At 38.6% G+C, this 25,688-nt stretch overlaps 2 protein-coding genes across 12 annotated transcripts in view; one reads left to right on the top strand and one right to left on the bottom strand.

The window, feature by feature from the left end:
* GANC (glucosidase alpha, neutral C) overlaps positions 1-14,803 on the bottom strand; it is a 68,036-nt gene extending 53,233 nt beyond the window's left edge. Inside the window, exons 1-5 of one of the 7 annotated variants that reach the window (XM_057721831.1) lie at positions 14,481-14,798; positions 13,840-13,994; positions 10,246-10,308; positions 8,651-8,759; positions 621-748 (exon numbers count right to left, since the gene is read on the bottom strand). In XM_057721831.1, the coding sequence (XP_057577814.1) occupies positions 621-748; positions 8,651-8,759; positions 10,246-10,308; positions 13,840-13,868 (329 nt within the window). In that variant the 5' untranslated portion in view covers positions 13,869-13,994; positions 14,481-14,798. Of the gene's footprint in view, positions 1-620; positions 749-3,198; positions 4,687-8,650; positions 8,785-10,245; positions 10,309-13,839 lie in introns of those variants that run through there. The other 6 variants (XM_057721836.1, XM_057721833.1, XM_057721835.1 and 3 more) reach the window with 6 other exon arrangements.
* A 28-nt stretch (positions 14,804-14,831) lies between these two features.
* The window catches only part of TMEM87A (transmembrane protein 87A), a 43,406-nt gene continuing 32,549 nt past the window's right edge, over positions 14,832-25,688 (top strand). The window contains exons 1-6 of one of the 5 annotated variants that reach the window (XM_057721839.1): positions 14,832-15,035; positions 16,315-16,375; positions 19,320-19,405; positions 21,906-22,019; positions 24,104-24,157; positions 24,246-24,290. In XM_057721839.1, the coding sequence (XP_057577822.1) occupies positions 14,892-15,035; positions 16,315-16,375; positions 19,320-19,405; positions 21,906-22,019; positions 24,104-24,157; positions 24,246-24,290 (504 nt within the window). In that variant the 5' untranslated portion in view covers positions 14,832-14,891. The remainder of the gene's footprint in view (positions 15,036-16,314; positions 16,376-19,319; positions 19,406-21,905; positions 22,020-24,103; positions 24,158-24,245; positions 24,291-25,688) is intronic. The other 4 variants (XM_057721838.1, XM_057721840.1, XM_057721841.1 and 1 more) reach the window with 4 other exon arrangements.

The raw sequence follows: 25,688 nt of genomic DNA, 5'->3' as shown, positions 1-25,688 counted from the left end.
TTCCCTTAGGGAAATGATATGGAGAAAATAACAAACCAACAGACAGAACCAAGTTAAAATATCACCAGAAAATGTGCTGAGCACTGATGCAGATTCTACAAGTACATGAAAAATGCTATAATCCCCAAAGATTTTTTTCCACCTAGAAACTGATTATTAATTTATCTGACTCTAAGTCAAATTACATGTTAGACTTCTGAGACTACCATTAATTAAAAGTGAGTCAGTCTAACTGTATAAATTACTGTAAGCATGGGAGTTTGGCTAGTACACTGGCTCTCTGGAGCCCTGCTGTTCATCTGAATGAGTCAATTAAGTAGCTCTCCTGCTTGCTCCCAAAGTCTGGTTGATAAATTGCTTACTTTGTGAGGTGAGGAGCAGGGATCAGAAGCTCTGCTTCTCCTCATCAATAAGTGCTGATGAGTCAAATGGTGGAGGAAGAGAGTACAGAATGGATAACATCAAAATGGATAAATTTATCCCCAAATAACTGAAAACTAACTCTGCAAATGGTTGTATCTTTGAAGAAACAAAATTTGAGACATACAAAAGCTGCTACTCAAAGTATGATAGAAGAACATATTGAGGATGTATCCAAGGTAGTGTGTTTCTTGGCTTACCTTACAGTGCTTGGCTTGTTTGTGAGGACATCAGGAACTTCATACCTGGGTTTCAAGGGTGTTTCTTCATTGATTTTAAGCCTGAAAATATTTCCTTCTATACCATAAACTTCAGCCAGGAGAGAAACCTGGGAACACACACGAGATTAGTTTCAACAGGTTACCCAAGTCAGTTCTACAAATTACAATAATTAGGAAACTACGTGTAAATTATTATAGGCCAAGCAAATTGGAGAACAATGGCAATCATGAAGAGAAACCCCCCCCCACCCCCAATCTATACATGTACTTGCTTGGCTCTGCCTGTAGTAGAAACAAACACCACCTATGTGTTCTTTGGCTAGGCAAATGTAGTTGTCCAGACTAGGATCATTAGAAGTAAAAGGCCTCTCTATTAATAATTATAATGGATGACAGGCATAAACCAAAACTGCCCTTGGAAAATTGGAATATATGGCCCACTGTATCTACGATAAACTACAGATATCTTAAGAATAGAGTCTGGTGTTGAAACTAGAGTAACTAGATTCCAGTTGAATGAAAGATGAAGGATAACAAGCCACAGAATAGAAAAGAATAGAGAGTAGGTGGTCATTGGGGTTCTCTAGATGAATAAGGCTTCCTGCGCAAAAATCAAGGCACTTCCGGTACACTTAGATTAAGGTCTGGGGAACTTTCTCAAGAGACTGGGATATTCTCAGCTTTCTCAAGAGGATGGAGAATTTAGGTGAAATTCTACCTATGATGATAAATGGAAGCAACATAGAATCATAAAGAGAATGTAGAATTTGAAAAATAAAACACAAAACAAAACAATAACAACAAACTCTGAAGGCAGAAATGGCTGGATTTAGATTACAAAATGAGGACTCAAGATTAGAGAAATATCTTAGGACAGTGGTTTTCAACTGATGTGCCATGCTGCACTAGTTGCAAATCATTAAGTACAATACGATGCCAACTTCTGGTTGCAACTGGGTCTGTATATTGTTACTATAATGTCTGTTAAAAGAAAGGCTAAGCTGGGTAGGCTGTGTGAGGTAACACAAAGAACAGGTATGATGTGGTGCAAGCAAGATATAGGAAAAAGGGGGAATATTAATGCAGCACCAAAAAACAGAAACAGAAAACAAAACAACCCCTCCCTCCCAAAACAATGTTACTGGAACCTTGCTTCTTCAGAATATAGGAAAGTAGTCAGGGCACTTAAATAGTGACAGGACACTGAAGAGTGACCAGGTAAATAATGGTAACTAGGCTGTGGCTGCTTTTTACACACATTTTTAAAACAAGTTTATGGTGTAGTACTGATTATAGAATAATTATCTTTCTCCAGCTTTATTGAGAAATAATTGACATATTCTGTAAGTTTGTTGTACAACTCCTTGATTTGATACTTACATATTGCAAAAATGATCACCATCATAGCATTAGCTAACATCTGCATCAAGCTACATAATCTCCATTTCCTTTCTGTGGTGAGAACATTTAAGATCTATTCTCTTAGCAACTTTCAAGTATATAACAGAGTATTATTAACTACAATCACTATGCTGTACATTAAATCTCCAGAAGTTAGTCATCTTATTATAGTTGGAAATTTGTACTCTTTGGCCAATACCTCCCCCTTTCCCCTACTCCCAATCATACTGTAATTACTGCTTATATGTTTTAATATTCTTTTGTATATCTGATTTACTTCAAATATGCCATCAGAATTCTAAGATTTGAAAATGTGTCCAAATATAAGGCTGAAATCCTGTTAGATTATGTATTCTGTCCCAAGTTAGACATAAATTTCCACTACTCTCTCAAATTTAACATTTACTTGGCATCTAATATTGCAGGGTGCTGATTGCTGTGAAAGGGATGGCTAAACTCTTAGGGAGAGCACAATTCAGAGGAGATGAAACGTGTGTAGTAACCATAAAGCATTTTATGATAAGTGCTGAGACAGGACAAGGAGAGTGCTGCGGGAGAACAAGGAAGGGGAATATTGATGACTGTAAGGAGAGGGGTTCTGGGATATCCATCTGGAGGAAGATTAGTAGGACTTTGGGTAGGCAAAATTGGGCAAGAACATCCTAAGCAGAGGGCACACAGGTTGTCTGCCTACGTGTGATGAACAAATTGAATCTAGTTTATTTACTCAGAGATCCTCCCATTTATAGTAAAATAACTTTCTTAAAAATTTTTATCTTTTTAAACCAAAGACTGTTCTTGGGGCTGCAGCCTAGGAAAGAATCCTAATTATATGAGAGAAGGTAGCAATAACCCTGCTTTTCCTATAATGACCTTATGCAAGCAAACATACAAATCAGAGTCAAAGCCCCATTTTGTTCTCATTTTAACTTAATTAAGCAAACCAATTTTGCCAGTAGGTAACCCTTTTCAAAGTCAATATCCAGATTAATTCTTATCTTTTATTGCCATCAACATAGCTTCATATTCCAAGCACACAATTTCCTTAGATCTTAGTATACATTTGCTCATATGATCTGCCTCCTGTTTTTTTTTTTTTTGGCTTAAAAAATCAACAGCAGCGGACTCAGAAATCCAACAAGTAAAGCTGCTTGGGTTGAAGACAGCAGGAAGTGGCTCAGAGCCTCTACCTTTGAGCCCCCTCCCCTCCCCGCACTGAGTCCTGAGACACCTCCACGGAAACCTCAGGGCTATGCGGATGACAGTTTATAAACCAACTTCCTTGGGCTTCTTAACTGTCAGCTATTGCCCAATTCTTCCACCAAAACCTGACTGTCAAATAGCCTGGACATGAATGTTCTATGCATCTATCTAAAACATTAAGAATTTCTAAATATTCCTGTTCTCTAGAGACCTGTTTGGACATTTATTTTAAAATAATATACAAATAAATTAAATATTAAAAATGACAATGAAAAAATATGTTAAGTTACAGAAGTTAGATTTCAAAAAACTCAGAATTAATGTTAATATTTAGAGAATAGCAGTACAAATTGCAGCAAGATGGATTTATGTAAAATAAGTGAAGAAACACAGAACTAAACATTTTAAATAAGGTGAGACAGCATGGGTTTTGCTCCTCTAGAAAGACTTAAGATGTGTAAATGTCCTCCTACACAGAGGAGATGAAATAAATCCTCAAGGAAAGAAATACATTTTGGAGTTTCATTTTAATACTACAAGTCTCTACTTGGTTTTTCATTGAGAGGCTCACCTTTCATAGTCTGGAAAGTGTAAATTCCCCTTTTCTATCTTATTTCTCCCATACTCAACAAAAATAAAACCTGGTAGTTTGTCAGCCATAAGTCTAGTTTTTTTGGCCACAAGGGGAAAAGTATCAGACAGGTTATAAAAATCATGGTGGTAAAAACAGCCTTGTCTGTATATTCAAGCAGTGGAATGATAACAATTATATTAAAACTTTATTTTTCATTTCACCTAGAACTAGTAGAGACTGTGACTGAGTTAACAAAAGAGCCCTAGAACACATATTTAAATGGTGGTGGGTATTTAGAAAAGAAATTATGACCTCATCAACTTCTCCATGATGGGTAGATCTTGCTTTTCCTCTGGCACCAGGTCTCTTTACTATACAAGGAACAGTTAACCTAAAAGCCCTAGAAGAGTGAGCAAGGATCTCTCCCAGCTATTGGTCAAGACCTCCTAGGATTCAGAGAATGGTCTAAGAGTTCAGTAAATTGCTGTAGGGCACTTACTGCCCCTTCCATAGCTGCAGCCAGTTGATTTATTGCAAGCACTGACTCTCTATGGAGAACACTGGCAGGTTCACGCTGGGCATTAGCCTGTTCCCCAAGGACAATTAGCCTGTCCAGGTATGCTTCTGATTGCTTGGCCAATTCCCAAATTAGCTGCCTGTTCCTGGCCATTTCTGCAGAAACAATCCTGGTTAACAAGTGGTAGTTCTTCCTCATCCGTTGAGGATGTGGCTGGTCGTGCCAAGTCCCATTTTCATGAGGCTGAGATGAAGAGGCAAGGGATAACTTCATGGAGGTGCTCAGAGATATCCCTGCATCCTTGGAGAAGCCACCAGAAGTGTTGTCTTCAGTGAAAACTTCCAACTAGGCTGCAAAATAAACATTTTGCCAAATGGTTCATCCACGTCATGAAAAGCATAAAAATTAGCAATATAGTAGGTCAAAGACATAGGTCTGTTCCAAATTGCCTTTCTAGCAGTGCTTTTTAGGTACACTAAGAAGACAGCATAAATTTCCCTGCTCTGATGTCACAAAGCTAGATCTTCTCTGCTTCTCAATCCAGGTCAAATTCTGACTGAAGGTAAAAAGGTACAAAATTGATAACAGTAGGCAAAAAAGAGATCTAAAAAAGCAGTAAGCATTTTACTAATAACTCCTTTAAGATTTTCTTCTGGAAGCTTCTTTATCAAATATCTGATTATTTTATCATAAGAAATAGGACCCTATGTAAGAAAACTTAGGCATTTGAACCTGCAACAAGCTTTTCTTCAAAGCCTAGACGTCCTGACCCAGAGGCAACACACAGGGCAACACTTCAGTTTGTTTTGTAACATTACTGTGTCCCAGAAACATCATGTTTACTACGAAGTGAACTGCGTCAATCCCCGCCCCCCCCCCCCCCAATTTTCCCCCTTGTCCAACCCTTCAATTCATATGTTGAAGCCCTAACCCTCAATGTGATGGCACTTGGGGGTGATTAGATTTTGATGAGGTCATGAGGGTAGAGTCATGATGGGATTACTGCCTTTACAGGAAGAGACCAGAGTTAGCTGTCTCTCCATCATGTGAATGTACAGTTGACCCCTGAACAGAGATTTGGACTGTTTGGGTCCACTTATACATGGATTTTTTTCAATAAATACATACTATAGTACCATATGATCCATGGTTGGTTGAATCTGTGGATGCAGAACCATGTATATTGAGGGCCGACTGTGAAGTTATACTTAGATTTTCCACTGCATGGAGATGTCGGCACCACTAATTCCTGCATCGTTCAAGGATCAACTGTACAGTAAGGAGGTGGCAGGCTACAAGCCAGGAAGTGGGACCCTGATCTCAGACTTCCCAGACTCCAGAACTGTGAGAAACAAACGTCTGTTAAGAAACCCAGTCTATGTTATGGTAGTGTGAGCTAAGACGATGTTGAAGGAAACTTGGTTCTGTTTCCTGGTTGCTTATTCCTGGTTGCAGGTTGGGAAAGGCAACTGGGAAGACGGAATTCAAAAATTAACAACAGACCCTGACAACAAAGTTACTGCTTTAAAAGTTTTAATGGTGTGGGGGCAGGTAGGCACTCAGAGTGCTGGGTATGTCAGAATCTGCCTCATCAGTGAAATGTGAGAACTGCAGCTGTGAGCTGAATATGATCCTCTTAGACTTTGGGCTCTGTCTCTCTGAACCTGAAATAAAAAGCTGTCATCGAATAAGTGAATATATGTGGCCTTTTAAAAATCTCCAGACCACACCCTTACCATACCCTAATGTGAAATCTTTCATGAAACAACCATTTCATCCCAGAAATGACCTCTATTGGAGGCTCCCTGACTATGCAGTGAGCAGGATACAAGGTCCAGACAACTTTAGAAATTAGTTTGGATCTTCGTTGTCCCCATCAAACTGATAGAGGGCATGAAGCCTTAAGTGATCTCAACTCTAAGTGACGAGGAGAACATTAAAATGACGTTCAGCTCAGAATTTTAGGGTGATCTCCTGAAACATACATTTGTGTGCATAGGCCTGACATCAGAGCATGCAGATTTCCTGTGCAGCACTGTTATTTCCAATACCTGAACATGGTGTCTGTTCCAAGGGGTCCTCAAAGTTCTCAGTCTTGGGAGCCATGTTGCTGACATTCTGGATCACTTCCCTTGCTTGTCCTGCTCCTCAGCTCCCTTCTGAGCCACGTGCTGTCATGTGCTGAGCTCCTGTGGGTCCTCCTGGACTGTGGCTTCTTTTCCCCTGAAGGCATCCAGATCTGGTGGCCTCTGGTTCTGGCACCTGACCTGAACAGCACTGTCTCTCATATTTTCAGGATCCAAAGAGAGGTGTGCACAGAGAAACTGACCTATTGTCTTGTAAAAGGCCATGTGAGAGGATCCACCACTAACGTCACTGGTCTGGAGCTGTGCTGAGAAGTTGCATTTTGGCCCACACTGGTATTCCGAGTGTCTCATTTACTCTGCCTCAGCATGTGTCATCACGACAGTGGACTGTTCAGGTGCTCAACAGACTGAGCCTCCCCAAGGATGGAAAGGGATTCTTGCCCTGACTATGGGACAACTAAAACTCTCTGGGGCTAGACACATGGGAGACAAGGCGGAAAAAGAGCAAACGACAGGAAAAATGAGAAAGGAAGGGACCTGACTGCTGGTATTAGGCTTACCAACTCTTGGAAGGTCTCTGGTGGACTCCTTGCAATTCCTGGAGCCAACTGCTTCTGCTGACCCTGAATGCAGGGGTTTGGCTGGGTATTGGTCTATTAGACCACATGCAAATGGCCAGTGACTCTCTAGGAAAGAAATTAATGCTGCCCCATGTTTTCCCACGAACAGCTTTCAAACTTGGCTACAAAACAATGTTAAAGTTTTGGAGACTTAGATCAGTAGATGAGGAACTATGACTTCAAAGTTACCATGAGCTGTGAACTCAAAGATCTCACAGGTGCCAAGCAAGGGGGGGAATTCCTCCAGAAAAAAATGAGTAGTAAAAGAAGCAGCTCTAGGTTTTGAAGAAAGGCTAGCCATCCCTTTGGTGTAGTGAAGAGAAATGAACTAAGTGTGCTGCGACCACAACTACATCCTCAAGTAACCAGAAGCTGGGAACAAGGGACAGGGATAGAGAACACAGAACTGCTGATATGCTTCTATTCAGGCAAGGAAGCTATGTTAGAGGATTCCACATCTTTGAAATGACTAAAATCTCTAAAATTTCATATGAAAGGTAGCCTTCCTCACTGTCCAATTGCTCCTCCTGCCTGGGAACAAAGTTTGGCCTCCTGGCTAAGTTAAAGGCCTTACAAATGTTACAGAGAACGCCCTGATGTTGGGGGGGTCAGTTTTTGTTCTGTCTTCTCCGAGGAGATTCCTCAGTGCAATGCTATATGGCAAGTGCTGTGGCAATCACAAGATCTCACAATGTTGTAGTGAACATGGGGATGTCTTCTCAGTCTGCTTCCCAGAACTGGGCTGTGTTAGTGAGGTGATGGAATTACTATCCAAGCTGTTATGGGACCTAGACTGCATGTCTTAACCTATGTCCTTCAGTGAATTACCAATTAAACCAGATTGGTCTGGGAGGCCTTAGAAGCTTAGGATGCCTTTCGAAGATGGGGGAGGATCTGAAGCCAGGGTCAGGTTGGAAGCATCAGCTACTTGTGCATGACCACACTTCTTAGCCCAGCCCACATCACTTCCTCTGTGACTGGCCCACCTGAGGTAGTGTGAAAACTTGACAGATGAGAAAAAGCACTTAGGATACTGCTCTAAACCTTTCAGCATGTAATAACACTGATCTGTTAGTGAAGCAGCTCAGGGGAGGGAACACTTGTGACTTATTCAACTGTATTGACCTTTGCTCCTCTTGCCCACTCACATTTTGAGGTTTGAACATTCACTGAATCGGTACCCTGCCTGAGTGTACGCTATGTAATAGTGATAGAAAGAGTGTGGGTGCTTGATAGAGTCTACAGTCACAGGTGAAAATTCTGGTTACTAGCTATGACTTTGAGCAACTGGCTTTTTAGACCTCAATTTCCTTATCTGAAAATTGGGGATGATACAATGTACCTCTTAGATGTATTCTGAAGATGAACTGAAAGGAAAAAACATTTGTAAAACATCTACAAAGCATCTGATACAAGGCAATCTATATGTTGATAGTCATATTACTTTTAAAGTAGAATTGTGTAGATATTAAAAAGACAGCATTACTTCTCTCACACAGTTTATTTTTGAAGCATACATGGTTTAATTGCCTTTGTGGAAATTTACTTCATTCAACCCAAATAAATGTAGAAACAAATAATTCTCTGTAGAAAATGCTTTTTCTCACCTTAGCTGCTTCGTTGATGATTTGGAACCTGGTGCTGTCTTTGCCTGTCGTGACTGAGTTTAGTAATGCCCGATAGGTAGACTTCTTGGAGAGCCGCTGTTTATGACGCCTACAGATTTGGAGTATACAGATGCCTGAGAATGATTTGTGACTCTCAGCCTCCAAAAGACTATATTACCATGTGGAAGTCATTAAAATTCACTTTGATAGTAAGTGAACTGGGCACAGGCAGTATATTAGTACTCCAATAAAGCACTACCAGGAGTATCAATACTTTAGAGAGCTAATAAAACTAATAAGAGTGCCAACACAATTAATAAAATAATAAGAATGCTAATAAAATTGTTCACCATAACACTGCTCAAAAATGGTATCTTGTCCCCTTTATTGAAAAAGTGGGGCAGTTTTCATAGATGACATTTATTAGCTTGTTGATTTCCCTCCCTCTTTCCATGAAATGTACACTTTAATAGAAACTTAATAAATCTTAGTGGAAATCCAATATAATCTAATGGTTTGACAAAGTGACCAGGAGTTCAGTATAGAATTCCCTCTAAGGTACCTGTTCAGGATTAAAATATGATTTTCTTCCTCTAGAGTAGTGTGTATAAATCAGAAAACTATGATATATTTTTTTGTGATTTCAGTTTCAGGGCCACATAAAGGTAGGTGCTCGAAAGTTTTTTTTAAGGAAATATGTTTTGAGGCTCTGGGGAAACAGGCAATCATGTAGTGGTGAGGGGAGTGCAAAATGACATAATCTCTATGGAGGGATATCTGGTAACAGTTAAAATTTCAAATACATTTACTCTTTGACCTATTAATCCCACTCCTGGAAATTCATCCTATAAATATACCTGCATGTATAGCTTTTCACTGTGGCAGTGACATTATAGGAAAAGACTGAAAACAACCCAAGGGTCTAGAAATAGGAGAGAGACTGAATAAATTATAACATAATTTACCCAATGAAATACTATACAGCTATGAAAAGAGGAAAATCTCCATATACTCATGCAGAGCTCTTCAGAATAAATTATGAAGCAGAAAAAAAAGAGGTATACAACAATGTATATAGAAAGCTACTTGGTGTAAGAATGGTGGTGATATAAGAATACATGCATTCACAAAAAGAAATACTGGAAAGATAAATAAATTAATAAATCTGGTTACTTACAGGGAAAGATGTGGAATGGGGTGGAAGGGGACAAAAATGAGAGTAACATTTTTCAATGTGTATCTTTTTATATTATTTGATTTTGAACCACATAAAAGTATTATTTCTTCAAAGATTCAAAAACTTAACATTAGTTTAAAGACACTTTGACTTTTAAAATAAAACACCTGTTTATTAATACAGTAATGTTAATTATAAGTATACAATACAATTAATTATAATAATAACATATTAATAAAATCATACAGGAGTAAGTTAAAGTAGTAAAGGTGAATGTCTCCTGTTGATAAATTCTTTAATCACTGAACTTCCTGACTCTTTCCTCAGAAAGTCTATCAGTTTTCAAAAATTTAATAAACATCAATTTTGAAGTATTTTCAGAACTATTTTACCTAGGTCACACACTTCCTCTCCTTACCTGTAGAAAGCAATCTTGCTGCAGTCTTTGAAAATGCTTTTATCCACAGCTTCATTTTCAACACTAAATAAAAAGACATTTTAAGAAACTTATTTTACATAAGGTTTGTGAATCCAATTTTTGTATCTTCTCTATAACATAAACATGGGATGTAAATCACTGTGATGTAAAATTGTGTCGTGGGTATAACATAACACAAAAATGTGCTTGCTGCTTACATCCTTCTGTAAACTACCCAAGGTAAACAACAAAACATGAAGTTCGGGGATTGCTCTGAAAACAACAGAAAAAGAGCACTGTCACTTATGAGAAAGGGTTCTTTAAAAAGATCTAAATGTAAGGCCAGACACTATAAAACTCCTAGAGGAAAATATAGGAAGAACACTCTTCGACGTAAATAACAGCAAGATCTTTTTTGATCCACCCCCTAGAGTAATGGAAATAAAAACAAAAATAAATAAGTGGGACCTAATGAAACTTCAAAGCTTCTGCATAGCAAAGAAAACTATAAGCAAGATGAAAAGGCAGTCCTCAGAATGGGAGAAAATATTTGCAAACGAATCAACAGACAAAGGATTAATCTCCAAAATATATAAACAGTTCATCCAGCTCAATATCAAAAAAACAAACAACCCAAACCAAAAATGGGAAGAAGACCTAAATAGGCATTTCTCCAAAGAAGACATATGGATGGCCAAGAGGCACATGAAAAGCTGCTCAACATCACTAATTACTAGAGAAATGCAAATCAAAACTACAGTGAGGTATCACCTCACACCGGTCAGAATGGGCATCATCAGAAACTCTACAAACAGTAAATGCTGGAGAGGGTGTGGAGAAAAAGGAACGCTCTTGCATTGCTGGTGGGAATGTAAATTGATACAGCCACTATGGAGAACAGTATGGAGGTTCCTTGCAAAACTAAAAATAGAACTACCATATGACCCAGCAATCCCACTGCTGGGCATATACCCAGAGAACACCATAATTCAAAAAGACACATGCACCCCAATGTTCACTGGAGCACTATTTACAATAGCCAGGACATGGAAGCAACCTAAATGTCCATCAACAGATGAATGGATAAAAAATATGTGGTACATATACACAATGGAATATTACTCAGCTGTAAAAGCAATGAAACTGGGACATTTGTAGAGACATGGATGGACCTAGAGGCTGTCATACAGAGTGAAGTGAGTCAGAAAGAGAAAAATATCATATATTAACACATATATGCAGACTATAGAGAAATGGTACAAATCAACCGGTTTCCAAGGCGGAAATAGAGACACAGATGTAGAGAACAAACATATGGACACAAGGGGAGAAAGCAGGGAGGGTTGGGGGCAGGAATGAATTGGGAGATTGGGATGCCAAATTGTACACTCTAAACATATGCAGTTTACTGTCTGTTAACTGTATCTCAATAAAAGTTCTTAAAATAAATAAATAAAAATAATGACCGAAGGACTTCCTAGGTAGCACAGTGGTTAAGAATCCACCTGCCAATGCAGGGGACATGGGTTGGATCCTTGCCCCAGGAAGATACCACATGTCACAGAGCAACTAAGCCTGTGCACTACAACTATTGAGCCTGTGCTGTAGAGCCTGTGTGCCACAACTATTGAGCACATGTGCTGCAACTACTGAAGCCCACATGCTTAGAGCCTGTGCTCTGCAACAAGAGAAGCCACCACAATGAGGAGTCCACACACCACAATAAAGAGTAGCCCCTGCTCGCCACAACTAGAGAAAGCCTGTGGTGCAGCAATGAAGACCCAACACAGCCAATAAATAAATAAATAAATAAATTTATAAAAAACAAAAAAACAAATATTGTATATTAACACATATGTGGAATCTAGAAAAATGGTACAGATGAACCTATTTGCAGGACAGGAATAGAGATGCAGACATAGAAAACAGATGTGTGGACACAGTGGAGAAAGGGGGGAGTGGGACAAATTCAGAGATTAGGATTGACATATATACACTACTGTGTGTAAAACTGAAAGCTAGTGGGAACCTGCTGTAGGGAGCTAAGCTCAGTGTTCTGTGATGACCTAGATGGGTGGAATGGGGGGAGGGGGTGGAGTTGAAGAGGTCCAAGACAGAGGGGATCTATGTATACATATAGTTGATTCACTTTGTTGTGTAGCAAAAACTAACACAACGTTGTAAAGCAACTATACCCCAATTAAGAAAAAAAAAAATGACTGAAAGCTATGACTACAACAATAAAATCTGAAGGAGTAAAAACAAAAAGCCCTAAAGCAAACCAACAAATACAACCCACCCACATATTTATTCAACAAAATACTGTCAGAATATTCTTGCTCAGTGTTGGGCTCTGAGGAAAGATAAAGAGAGTGTTCAAGCCTTCTTTGAGAGCTTAACCAATATCATAAAATCAACCTGACAAATGCTATTAACAGAGGTATGTACAAGGTGCTAGAATAAGGATAGAAACAGAGAGAGAAGGAAAACCCTTTGCTTTTCAAGATGATGCTGACAATCTAGGGGCCGCTGTTTTTTAAAACCGAGTTTCCAAAAAAGCTGTTTCTGGACGAGAATACGATCAGGATGTATGTATATTGCTACTTCAGTATATGTATTTAACACATACTGATTAAAACAATTACAGGCAGACTTCCTAGGTGGCGCAGTGGTAAAGAATCTGCCTGCCAATGCAGGGGACACGGGTTCGAGCCCTGCGCTGGGAAGATTCCACATGCCGCGGAGCAACTAAGCCCGTGCGCCACAGCTATTGAGCTTGTGCTCTAGAGCCCGTGAGCCACAACTACTGAGCCCATGTGCTGCAACTATTGAAGCCCATGCACCTAGGGCCCATGCTCCACAATAAGAGAAGCCACTACAATGAGGAGCCTGCGCACCACAATGAAGAGTAGCCCCCGCTTGCAGCAACTGGAGAAAGACCGTGTGCAGCAACAAAGACCCAATAAATAAATAAATTTATATATATAAAAAAAACCAATTACAGGCTATAATGAAAAAACCACACTGACTTTCATGCAGAGACATGATGAATACATCTGTGGTCAGCATGTCCATGATTAAGCAGGAAGCTATGATTGAACACCAGTTGCAAAATATAATGAAAACAAGCCCAGAGAAATACACCTGGCCATGGTTTATCAACGGAAGAAATCAAATCCTTCATTGATTCAGTCTTTGTCACCGTTTCTTTTAATCAAGTGTGCAAAGATTATAGAGAAATTTGTAGTCTCTTTCCAGCACTGAAGAATAAACTCTGGAATGAGATAGGAAGAGGTGTATTTAGCTGAACTTTGAAAGCAACATGTTTGAAATTCACGTGTTAAGAGTTCTGATCACAACTCTTTCCGTTTTGTTAACCATCCTGCAAGTATTTCATGAGGGGCTATTAACTTCAATTAATTCCCTGGGGAAATGAGAAGCTGCATAAAGTCCACAAACATAAAACATACAAATAAGACATGCACTCAAACAATCAATAAAGTCTTCAAAGCCAGAATGTTGTTTTCAGGTACCACCTATCCCCTGCTTCCGTGGGCCCTGGAATCAGTCCCTGCTGGACCACCGGGCCTTTACCTGATTTCCTTTTTCTCAGCTGCTTCCATGGCTTCCCGGTCACTTCACAGGCTCCCAGGTCTCAGGCCAAGGCCCCAGGCGATCTATTAAATTCTCAGTCTTTCTAAATAATTACCAGAGCTTCACCACCATCAAGTTTCTGGGACTTTCAGGTCCTTAAGGAGTGACAAATTGACACTTGTTCCTGGGATTTCCAGGCCCGAATTAGCGTTTCTACAGAGATTTACTTATCAAATTTTTCTTGGTTATGAGTGGCTGATGAGGAGCTGCCTTCATTAAAAACCGAAAGGTTTTTGCACCAGAGGAAGCGTGTACTCAGCCCTTAGAGAATGAAAACCCAGAGCGTGAGAAACAGGAAGCACCGAGACGGCCTGCGTGGTTGGGGCGAAGCTTCTGCAGATCTACCTCAGTGACGGTCACTCCAAATACTTAAGACTGACCCACTCTCTCCCGGCGTTTAGTTTTGAGTAGCAAGTGCCGGCCGGGTTGTCGCTGGGGGCTGATGTTTTAAAAGGGGTCATCTACTACATTATCCAGTTTAGGAACGCTTATACTCCACCATCACCAAACTCCAGTCTTTGCTTAAAGACTCCGGAAACCGAGAACTTACTACTACACGCTAAACAGGTAGCCAGACTTACGGCTTTCCCAGACTTCTGGCCCCAGCGTCTGACTGACTTAGAAGGGATGAGTGACTGGGGCGAACGGGAGGAGGAGAGAGACAAATGACACACGGGGTTCTTCCCTGGTCCCCAAACCCTTTAAGAGCTGGAAGAGAGACGAGCCAACAAACTAGGCGGCAGCTTTTGGCGATCAACCTGTTACTCGAACAGACGAGGGTACCACAGGACGACGCCTGCGCAGTAGGTCCAAAGCCTCACCCCCAAGCCGTGACGACACCCCGAGGGCGGAGCCGCTCAGTCGCAAAACAAACAAGCCCCCAGAGGTTTTGAGGACCCGTATGATCCCGCCCCCCAGAGCGGAGCCGGAAGAGGGCGGGACGAACCGGAAGAAGGCGAAATGCTTTCGGTAGGCACTCCAAGGCTGTGAAGATGGCGGCAGCTGCGTGGCTTCAGGTGCTGCCTGTCATTCTTCTTCTCCTGGGGGCTCAGACGTCCCCATTGTCGCTTTTCAGTGTAGGACCAGCACCCGTCGCTGCTACCGACCGATCCAAGTGGCACATTCCGATACCGTCGGTGAGTGTTCGCTTCAGGAGCAACTGAACCTGGAGGAGCAAGGGGTGGGGCTACGGCGGCCCAAGGGGTCCATGAAGGTTTCACTAAAGTCCGCTTCCAAAGGGGTGGGATTGCCGGGAACGTCTGTGTAAGTGCTTGACGGGGACTCACCTCCCTGGAGCGGGAAGCAGTACATTTCTGTGGGTAGATTAGCAGGAATGTCAGGGTCATTTCAGGAGCGGAGAGCCGCGGTGGAGCGGTTTCTTATTAGCAAAGTCAGAGAACTTTCACTGCCTGACTGGAAATGTGTAAACTTGATGTATAGATGGAGAGTGGTTTCTCTTTCAGCAGAAGTTTCAGAGACTTGTGACCCCGGGTTGAATGAGAGGGATATGTAAATAGACTTCTCTCTCTCTCTCTTTTTTGTTTCCTCTGCACTTTTTTGTTACTGGATAATTTTACTTACGAAATTGGTTGATTTCGTTTGGTCTTTAAAATGATTATTCGAAGCCTTGCCGTGTAATTAGGAAGCGTAGGCATTTAAAACGATGTATTCTAACGTGAGAATGTTTAAAACGGAAGAAACAGTATTCTAAAATTTCTTGTGGTAAGTTAGTCTTTCTTAAGAACAGTTAACTAGATTGGTTGACGCTTTCTGCCGTTTACCACCCTTTTGAAACCTCATTTGAGTAAGAGCTATAGTCCTGTGAGCCAACAAATCAGATGCTGGCAGGAAATGCCGAAAGGCATGTCTTATTAAAACCACGGTGGCCTTTTTGTTCTGCTCTGCTCACTGGTTGTAATGCCCAAATCTTATTTGAGCTTTTGATATGGCAAGAATTACAGCTCTTATTCATTTGGTGAAGATACTCAATTTTAGGTATTTACTTGTTGTTTGTAAAATAGTAGTTAAGTCTGGCTGTCTGCTCATAGAATAGTTTATTTGAAGAAATGATTGGTTATTCTGGGCAGTGATTAGTGAGTAAAGGGAATGAACTGATTAAGGAGTACCTTCCAGGAAGATTTAAGTTAGGTTAGGATTTCTAGCAGCCTTCCTTCTAGAGTCCTTGCTTCATGGCCTGTGGGAAAAAAATCAGATCTGTGCACCAAGCTTCACAATCCTGCAGTTTGGATATGGTTGAATTTTACTACAAGAAAGGATATTGATTCCTTTTGAGTGTGTGTGTTAAGAAAACTAACTTCAACATTTTATAAATTTAGGTTTTTATATCAGTTATATTCTGCCTTGGGAATTAAAGTGATCTGATGCTAATTATCTGTCTCTCCTTTATCTTTGCAGGGGAAAAATTATTTTAGTTTTGGAAAGATCCTCTTCAAAAATACCACTATCTTCCTGAAATGTGAGTTTTTGCATTTCATGAAGTTTTTATTCGAGGTTTTGAGTGATCTTTAAACTTTTAAATTGCCTGTTTTCTACTCTGATGATTTACTCTCAACATAAGTTCTGAAATTTAGTAGTCCAGCACTATCTAGGTATAAACTTATGTAGTGTAACTAGGGTCCTTTAACTGAATAATCTTCAGAATACTTACTTTTGTGAACTTTATTTTCTTCTCTTGTTTTTCTGGTGTTTACAGTACATAGTTAGACAGATTGTTTTGGTTGAATGCATGTATGGGTTTTAATCTGTTCTGAGTCAGAGAGATAACTGCTGATTTCGCTTTTGTGTGCTTGTTAGATGTTTACTGGATACATTACCTAGGTTTGTCAGACCATTGGCTCTGAACAAATACGTTCAGTAAAGCTTTTGTTTGCAGAAGGAGTATTTTACCACTTAGATCTTTGGAAGAGGAAGCTCAAAGATAATTACCAGGAAATACAGATTATGTAGAACAAAACCAGTCTGTCTAGTGGGAAAACCGCTGTATCTGAGTCTAGAATACCCCATTGTGTATTAAAGAAAAGCTTTCTTTTATTTCTGAAACTGGCTTTATTTTTGGAGAATGAATGATCATGGGCAGCTCGATTTCAAGATCAGGAATAAAAATCCAGACCATCCCTGTGTGCTCCTGTTCATATTTCTGTGAAAGCGCAAAGATACGTCATAGTTGGATGATTTTATTCTTTTAATCATTTAGTAAGAAGTAGTTACTGAATACTACTATGTGCCAGGCACTGTTTTAGACAGCAAGGAAGTGATAGAAGAGACCCTTTCTCTTATTGAGTTTACAGCCTAGTGGGTTGGTGAGGTTAGGTAGAATTTCTATGAAGAATATACTGTCCATGAAAATATGATCTCTTGGCTAATGATTTAAGTTTGATTTAAATCAAATCTACTCTGACATGCTGGTCTTCCTTGTGAGGTTGGCTTACTAGAAAAGAAAAGCTTTTAGGGATAGCAGTATTTTGTCTTTTGAAATAGCCTGACAGCCTGTGTGTATGCTGTTCTGCCTTTGTATTATGTACAGTCTCTTTTTTTTTTTTTTTGGCTGTGTTGGGTCTTCGTTGCTGCATGAGGGCTTTCTCTAGTTGTGGAGAGCAGGGGCAACTCTTTGTTGGGGTGCACAGGCTCAGTAGTTGTGGCAAACGTGCCACACGGGCTTAGTTGCTTCGAGGCATGTGGGATCGATCTTCCCAGACCAGGATTGAACTCGTGTTCCCTGCACTGGCAGGCGGATTCTCAACCACTGTGTGACAAGGGAAGTCCCTGTACCATCTCTTCTTACCTGTATTTTGTTCTAACGGTTTTTCTAGTGGTTTAGAGCCAAGCTGCATATTTTGAAGTGCCTGTGTTTCATTGTTTTTGGCGGATTTGAAGCTTCTTAAAATTTGCATTGTCTTTCACTTTGTGACTTCTGTGTTTTCTTGTACTTACTTTTTCTCTGACTTTTATGCTTTTGTGGGAATGGTATGCTATAGATTTCCATGAGATTGGCAGGACCATTTTCATTGTCTTTTAAAGCCATTCATTTAAAGTTCCATGTGTTTTGGGAATTCCCTGGTGGTACAGCGGTTAGGACTCTGAGCTTTCACTGCTGAAGGCCAGGGTTCAATCCCTGGTTGGAGGACTAAGATCCCTTAAGCCTCGTGGCACGGCCAAAAAAAAAAATAACAACAACTATGTCTTTTAACATAAACAGTAGTATTTTTGCAGGCACATTTCCCTGCACATCTCCTATTTAGGCGATTTTCTTACTGGCTTTAATTAATTCCTTCTCTGGTTCTTCTGAGTAGTTCATAACAAGATCGCAGCGTCCATACATTCTATTCAACACATCAGATTTTTGCGTATTTTAGTTAAGCCTTATAAAAGTGTACCACTTAAAAATGTTTGAGAAAATCACTTAAAACAAAGAAAAGGGAAAGGTTGTAATTTTAGGTGTGCTTCTTTTGTTAAGAACCAAAAGTAGGTTCCTAGATGCAGTCTTTATCTTTGTCACATTTGTACAAAGTATGTATCTCCAGTATATTTTCCCTTCCTCAGCTGGAATCAGAGATAAAAGGGACTACTGACTTCCCCCAGGTGAGACAGTTAACAGTCGTATTGTCAGGTTTACACTCCTAAATCTTCAGGCTAATCCTTTGGTTCACTAGAATACTGTGCCCCAAATTATGTTGAATGAGTTATGTGAGGCTTCTCTGATTTCATGAGGTTCCTTGAGGCTTCTCTTAAGGTGGGTTTTAAAAAGAATCTAATACTCTTTTATCTTTCCTTTTGCTATTCCTGCGTTCCCCAGCCAGGTTTGCTTTTTGTTGACAGTTCTTTTCTGTCCAATTTTGATATCTCTCAAGGTTTAAGCCGTGAAGTTTTCCCTCAGTGGAACTATTTTGAATATTGCCTTGTGACATTCCTAATGTTATTCCTTGACTCTTTAACTAGAATCTTTTTTAAGACTTTTCTTAAGAGTCTTCAGTAATTTATTCTCTTCTGTTCCCCTCTTTGGCCTAACACAGTGCCATGTATCTTTGTACACTTAAATGCTCTGCTCAATAAATATTTAAATGACAATAGAAGACTGATTTTAACTTAGGATTGCTTTATCACTTCCAGGTTTTTTCTCAACAGAGAACCAGAAATGAAGGTGTTAAGGCATGAAAATAAATGCACAGTTTTAAAGGTTGAAAATGGCTTAACTGCTTTTTATTTCTGTGAGGAACAATTCTTACTTTTAACTGAAAAATATCCAGTTCTTTTTCAGTGTATTACTTCATTACCTTCTGTTTGGAGAAAGGGTGGTCTTTGAGTGTCTTAGTTTAGCAGGAAATGGGATGTGGGGTAATAGTTTAGGAAAAATGCTTTGTTTGGGTATCATCTTTTATTCACAAAGATTTCTTCTTTTATAGTTGATGGAGAATCTTGTGATGTGTCTTTGAATGTAACCTGGTATCTGAAAAGTGCTGACTGTTACAATGAAATCTACAACTTCAAGGTACGGAACATAAAATTACAGACTTTTCTTGGAGTTTAGAGATCATGGGTCCCAACCTGATAGAGAAAAGAGGGTTGTGTAGCTATGGAAGAGAAGAGCTAGAGCTAGAATCATGCTTCCCAATTTGCAGGCGTACTTGTACTATCAGTTCTCAGACTTTTTGGTCTCAGAACTGTGTTACATTCTTGGAAATTACTACAGACCCCAAAAAGCCTTTATTCACGTGGGTTACTATATTAGAAATTAAAACAGAAAAATACAGAAATATTTATTGATTTATGAAGAGTAAGTACTTTTCAAAAAAATAGGAAGAGTGGTGCTGTTTTGTATTTTTGCAAATCTGTTTGTTTAATATCTAGTGTAATAGAAGATAGCTGGATTCTTATATCTCCTTTAGTCAGTCTGTTGTGATGTGCTATTTTGGTTGAAGTGTGTGCTCAAAATGTGGCCTCACACAGATATGTAGTTGGAAAAGGGAATGGTATTTTAATAGTGTTTTCAGGTAATTGTAGATATTTTTCTTTGGTTCTATACCCAAATGCGACAAGTAGAGTTTCTTAAAGGTTAGCTGCAGTTTGGAATCTGAAACCATACCCTGAACTTTTTTTGTGTTCTGTTGTATTAAAATAAATTGGTGTGTCTTGCACTTTGAATGGTCTTTTGCCCGTGTCTGATTTTGCATCATCTTTCATTGGTCATTTAGGAACTGTTGGTTGGCTGAATTATGTAAACCTTCCAAATACTCATTTTACATTAATTCAAAATTACATTTGTTAATATCACCTCTCAGCCTTATCAGATACTCCTGAAGTATTGGAAACTCATGGTGAGGAACATGCAGGTTTTCCAAAATTCCAGTTTTTCCTTGAAAGCTCAAATTTTATTATTGACAGTGAATACTCTCAGTTGTCTTCCTTGAAGTGACAGCCTCCCTTTGCCCATTTTCAAGAAAATATCTCCCAAGTAACCAAGTCTGAATAACTGTAGTTTGTTGGTCATTCTTTCAAGTAAATGAAAAAGGTGGATAGTTTAGCTTATAAGTTAAAATAGTTGCTAAGTGCTTTGTCTTAAGACAATCATCATGGTATTTTGTATACTGCTTATTTTGTCTGATAGAATATTTTAAAAGGCATGTGCTCAAAGGTCCAGATTTAGTGACATTAATCATTTTTACTGTTTCATCAAGGACATTCTTATGTAATACTGGCTTTTTTTAAACTGTAAGTTTGTGACTGTGAGAGAACAATGACTGCTAGTACAGTTAGGTACCACTGATAGGGGGCAGCCATTTTTTGCATCGTTACTTTTGCACTGCCGGTACAAGGCAAATAACATGGTGATGATGATGGTGATGATGATGGTGATGAAGATGAAAACAGTTTTGACCCCTTAGACCTCATGAAACCATCCATGGGCCACACTTTCAAAATTGCTATAGTACGCTGTACATAGCATTGAAGATTTATAGCTCGTAGATGGGTTTTTCAGGCCTTTTCCATTTTGTGGTATTTGAATCATTTATTTTCTTTTTGCATCATTTCTTTTCTTTTTTACATTTCGCCTACTATTCTTGAGGTTTCTTTTAAAAAATAATAGGACTAGTCTAAAAAATGTCCACCATACAATTGGTTTTTTAAACATTAAGCATTTTGAATTTCTGCCCAGTATTAGAGTTTTACATTATCTTTTTTGTAATGTTGGTGATTGTATTTTGCTTTTGTTATACACCATTGGGTAAGATTGGAATGATGAGGAGGACTAAAAGGACTGAAGAATTTAGTGAGAAATATTTCCAGAATATGGTTTGAAATATTGTTGATCCTTTTCTCCTAATTGATCCCTAGTTAAATTTACAGTTAAAAACCTCATATGCTTGAAACTTGTGATAAAAACTGGTCAAGCTTAGCAGATTCAGTCTTTATGAGTAGGACAAGTTAAGAATGTAAAAATTATTTTGAATTGCCACAGGACCGAATTATGGAAATGACGAGCAGATAGTTGGAGGTGTGAAATTGGAGCTTAGGAAAAAAAGAGGGTGAAATTAGGGATGTTGGTATGGGAGAAAAGTCACAGAACTGATGAAGCCAAGGAAATGATTTTTTTTCAGAGTATTAACAGTGGGCTGTGAATGGCTGCAATAGTTTTGTGCTCTAGTTTATCTAGCTTAGAAGTACAAGTTTTTTGTCTGTGGTGGTGGTGGTGTTAATTTAGTCAAAGAACTCTTGTAAATATATTTTCTTATAACAAAACCCTCTGGACTCTGGCAGTTTCCCAGTCTTCCTAGAATTTTTAGAGGAACTACCCTTCCTGAGTCATAGACTAGAATTCTTACTTTAGAGTCTAATACTGTTAGGTTTTTGGATACTAATATATAATCTTTATCTGATGTTAATTTTAAAAATAGCAAGTCCAAAACTATATTTGTACCAAAGGCAACTGTTTGTTATCTTTTAAATATCTTATGTAAGTTAAATACTTCATATTTTCTCTATTTTCCCAGGCAGAAGAAGTGGAGACATACTTGGAAAACCTTAAGGAAAAAAAAGGCTTGTCTGGGAAATATCAGACATCATCAAAATTGTTCCAGAACTGCAGTGAACTCTTTAAAACACAGGTAATGTTTGATAGTAGTCGAAGGGAAATAGAAGAGGTGAAAAATATGATGTATGTATTTTTGGTGATACTCATTTCTCACTCAGTTCCTTCTTCTGACAGAAACAAATTAGAATCATGTTCGATAGGTACGTAGTCAGCCACTTAAATATTTGTCTCATCGAAGAGAGGATGTGCTTTCCTTTGTAAAAAGCAAAGCCCCAATTTTTTCATTATAGTAAAATATATATAACATAAAATTTACGAGTTTAACCATTTTTATGTGTGCCATTCTGTTACATTAAGTATATTCACATTGTTGTGCAACTGTCACCACTAGCCATCTCCAGAACTTTTTCATCATCTGCAGTAGTTACTTCATAATGATTAAATACTAATAGCACCCACCCCACTCCCACTTACACTTCCCTGGTAACACCTATTCTACTTTCTTTCTGCGTAAATCTGACTGTTGTAGATATCTCAAAGAAGTAAAATCATACAATATTTTTTTTGGCTTCTTTAACTTAATGTTTTCAGGGTTCATCCATATAGTATCAGAATTTCATTTCTGTTTTAAGGCTGAATAATATTTCATTGTACATACATACCACATTTTCTTTATCCATCCATTGGTGGACTTTTGAAACCCTCATTTTTTAATTCTCTTGTCATCTCATCTAATTGGTATATCCCAGAATCAACATTTTTAGATTTTACTACTATAGACTTGAAATAAAAGGGTTGAACTTTACAACTTTTTTCAAATAAAGTGCAAGAGGTGAATAATATTATGTGTTTTATTTATTTTATTTTTTATTATTATTCTTTTTTTGGCCGCACTGTGTGGCTTGTGGGATCTTATTCCTTGACCAGGGATTGAACCTGGGCCATGGTGGCGAAAGCACCAAGTCCTAACTACTGGACCGCCAGGGAATTCCCAGTGTTATGTATTTTAATGCTTATATGTATGTAATCATATAAATGGGGCTTATATTATAAAATTCTCTTTTCTTAGAAGTAGGATCTGACCCCAGTTTTTTGACAGAAAAATTATGTATTTTATAGGTGTTGAAAATAGTTATTTTAGCTGTAGCTTTGGTTTGTCCTTACTGCATTTAAATACTTCTTCAGATTATTTAGCAACTTGCTGAAGAGGCAAGTTCATGGAAAGTTAGGTATTCTGTTTAGTTACTAAATTAAGTTTATTGATAAGAAGGGTTTTACTTAACAGTAATCAATGAGCAAATGAAGTCATTGATAGTTGAACTACAAGGGTTGCATTCTTGTCATAGTGCAGATTTTATGGCCTTGGAGAAAAAAGAAAACAGCTTTAAAATAGTGAAAGTATGGTAAAAAAAAGAAAACTAGGCACAATGTGATGTTGAATAGGGGGTTTTCTGTTGGTTTTCCAAATTTATCCCCCAGGCTAGGAGGATTGGTTGGCCTATCTTGATTTGATTGTGGAAAGTTACCTGTTGTATACTGTTACCCAAGGTTCATTACTTTTAGATCTGCTATAAGCTTTCCAGGGTTTTGGCGTAAACCCTTATTCATAAGGTTGCCTCCTCCAGTCTAATGTAGCAGTTGAAATACGTGCTGTAATTACTCAGGAAGGATAATGCCTCCTCTGCTGATAAGAAAGGTAAGAAAGGTAATTAGTGGAGGTTTTCTTTATAGGCATGGCCTGTGTTGTGATGGAAGGAGCAATGGATCCCAGAGTTAGGAATCTTAGGTTCAGATCCCATTTCTGATCTAAAGCTTTGTAGCTTTGAACCACATTTTCCTCGTCTGTAGAAACAAAGGGAGCTATGACATCCATTTATCCTACTCATATATCTTCTATCTGAGGTTTTGTCAAGAATGACAGTACCTATAATCTTATAGAAAAATTGAGTGGCCAGATTGGTTTGATACTATTTTTCAGTTTCCAGCAAGGTTTTATTCACTTGTTTGTGGTTAATTGGAAGTATTTTGTCTATTAATGCCATATTATTATGTTTACTTTTATAATATGTTTTGCTTTAACTGTTTCTGTGGATTTTGAGCTATGCTTTTCTTTTGCTATTATGCATCTTTAATTTTAGTTTTATATTTCTTTCATAGAGCTTTTCTGGGGATTTTGTGCATCGATTGCCTCTTTTAGGAGAAAAACAGGAGGTAATTGTTTTTCTTATTACATATTTCTGAGAGTAAAGTAGAAATTCTGAATTAATTTTCTTTTTTTTATTTGTTTGTTTGTTTGAAGGCTAAGGAGAATGGAACAAATCTTACCTTTACTGGAGACAAAACTGTAAGTGTGATAGGGAATTTAGGGCATTGAAGACATTTTAGTATTTACATTTGTTTATTTTAAATTCTTCTGTTTACATTTAAAAAGAAACTTAAGAATGGAAGCTGTACACCAAAATGTTAATAATGATTATCTCTGGATGATATTATGAGTGATTTTTATTTTCTTCTTTGTGTTTTCTGTCTTTTCCATGTTTGCTACAGTCAGTCTGTATTGTTTTGTAATTATCACCCTATAAATATTATTTGTAAATAGTAAGAAACTTTTAAGAAAGAACCTTAAACTCCATCTGATTATCTTGTGATAGAATATAATTGGAAGAGTATATCTCAAAATTTATCCTTTTAAAATGTACAATTAAGAGATTTTTAGTTGTGTGACCACTAATCACTATCTAATTCCAGAACATCTTCATCATCCCAGAAAGTAACCACACAGTCCTTAGCTGTCACTCCTCGTTCCATTGTTCTCCCAGCTCTAGGCAAACACTATTCTTTCTGTTTCTGTGTATTTGCCTGTTCTGTTTACTTCATATAAATGGAAGCATACAATTTGTGGCCTGTGTTTGGCTTCTTTCACAATTTAAAACTCTGTCTTAAGTTTTACTTCCTTCTTGTACAGAGCCTTAAGGTCAGTCAGGGTGAGCGATTAGGGCCTACTCAGGTCTCTCTTGGGCATGTGTGCACAGTCCGACACATATGTGCACAGCCCTGCATGTACTCGCAGCTTTCTAGATTTCCAGGAATATTTTGGAGCTTTTCAAAACCTTTATGGACATCTTATTTCCAATTTTTCCTTTTAAGTTTTTAGCCTCTTGATAGCCTCACCTGCTAATGTCACTTCAGGCAGCTGTGATCTTTCACTGTTGCTGCTGAGTGTTTTTGACAGTGCCCTGGTACAGGGTCCTTCCTGCTGAATGAGGTGAATCAGGTCATATAAAAGAGAAGCCCTGGGATTGGAGCTTTTCAGCACCTACCAAACAGCTCTGGTGAATGGGCTTTAGGGGACCTCTGAAGTTGTTTTCTGCTGGCTGCCAAAACTAGTGTTTTTCAGGTTTGGTTTTAAGGAACTTAGAAAATGCCAAGGAGTTAGGGAGAACAAAAATGCTACAAGCTTGCTTTTCTTGCTGAGATTCAGGTGCTTTTCTCAAGGAAACACTTCTAGGAAGTTTGCAAGTCTTCAGTTAATTTCCAGAGTTCCAAAGAAGTTGATTTTGATAGTTTTTGCCCATGTGCTTACTGCTTTTATGGGTGAGTGTATTTTCAGGGGTCCTTATTTCTGCCATCCTGAAAGTGTCCCTACTCTCCCTGCCCTGATTATAGTTGTACAGAATTTTAACATAAAAATAAGTTAGGCATGGCAAGCTCCATTAGTTTTTTTTTAAAACAACATCTGTTG

The sequence above is a fragment of the Hippopotamus amphibius genome, chromosome 2 (assembly GCF_030028045.1).
Source record: "Hippopotamus amphibius kiboko isolate mHipAmp2 chromosome 2, mHipAmp2.hap2, whole genome shotgun sequence".
Taxonomy (NCBI): domain Eukaryota; kingdom Metazoa; phylum Chordata; class Mammalia; order Artiodactyla; family Hippopotamidae; genus Hippopotamus; species Hippopotamus amphibius.
Note: the sequence above shows the minus strand (reverse complement) of the source record. Positions and strands in the feature narration are given on the sequence as shown.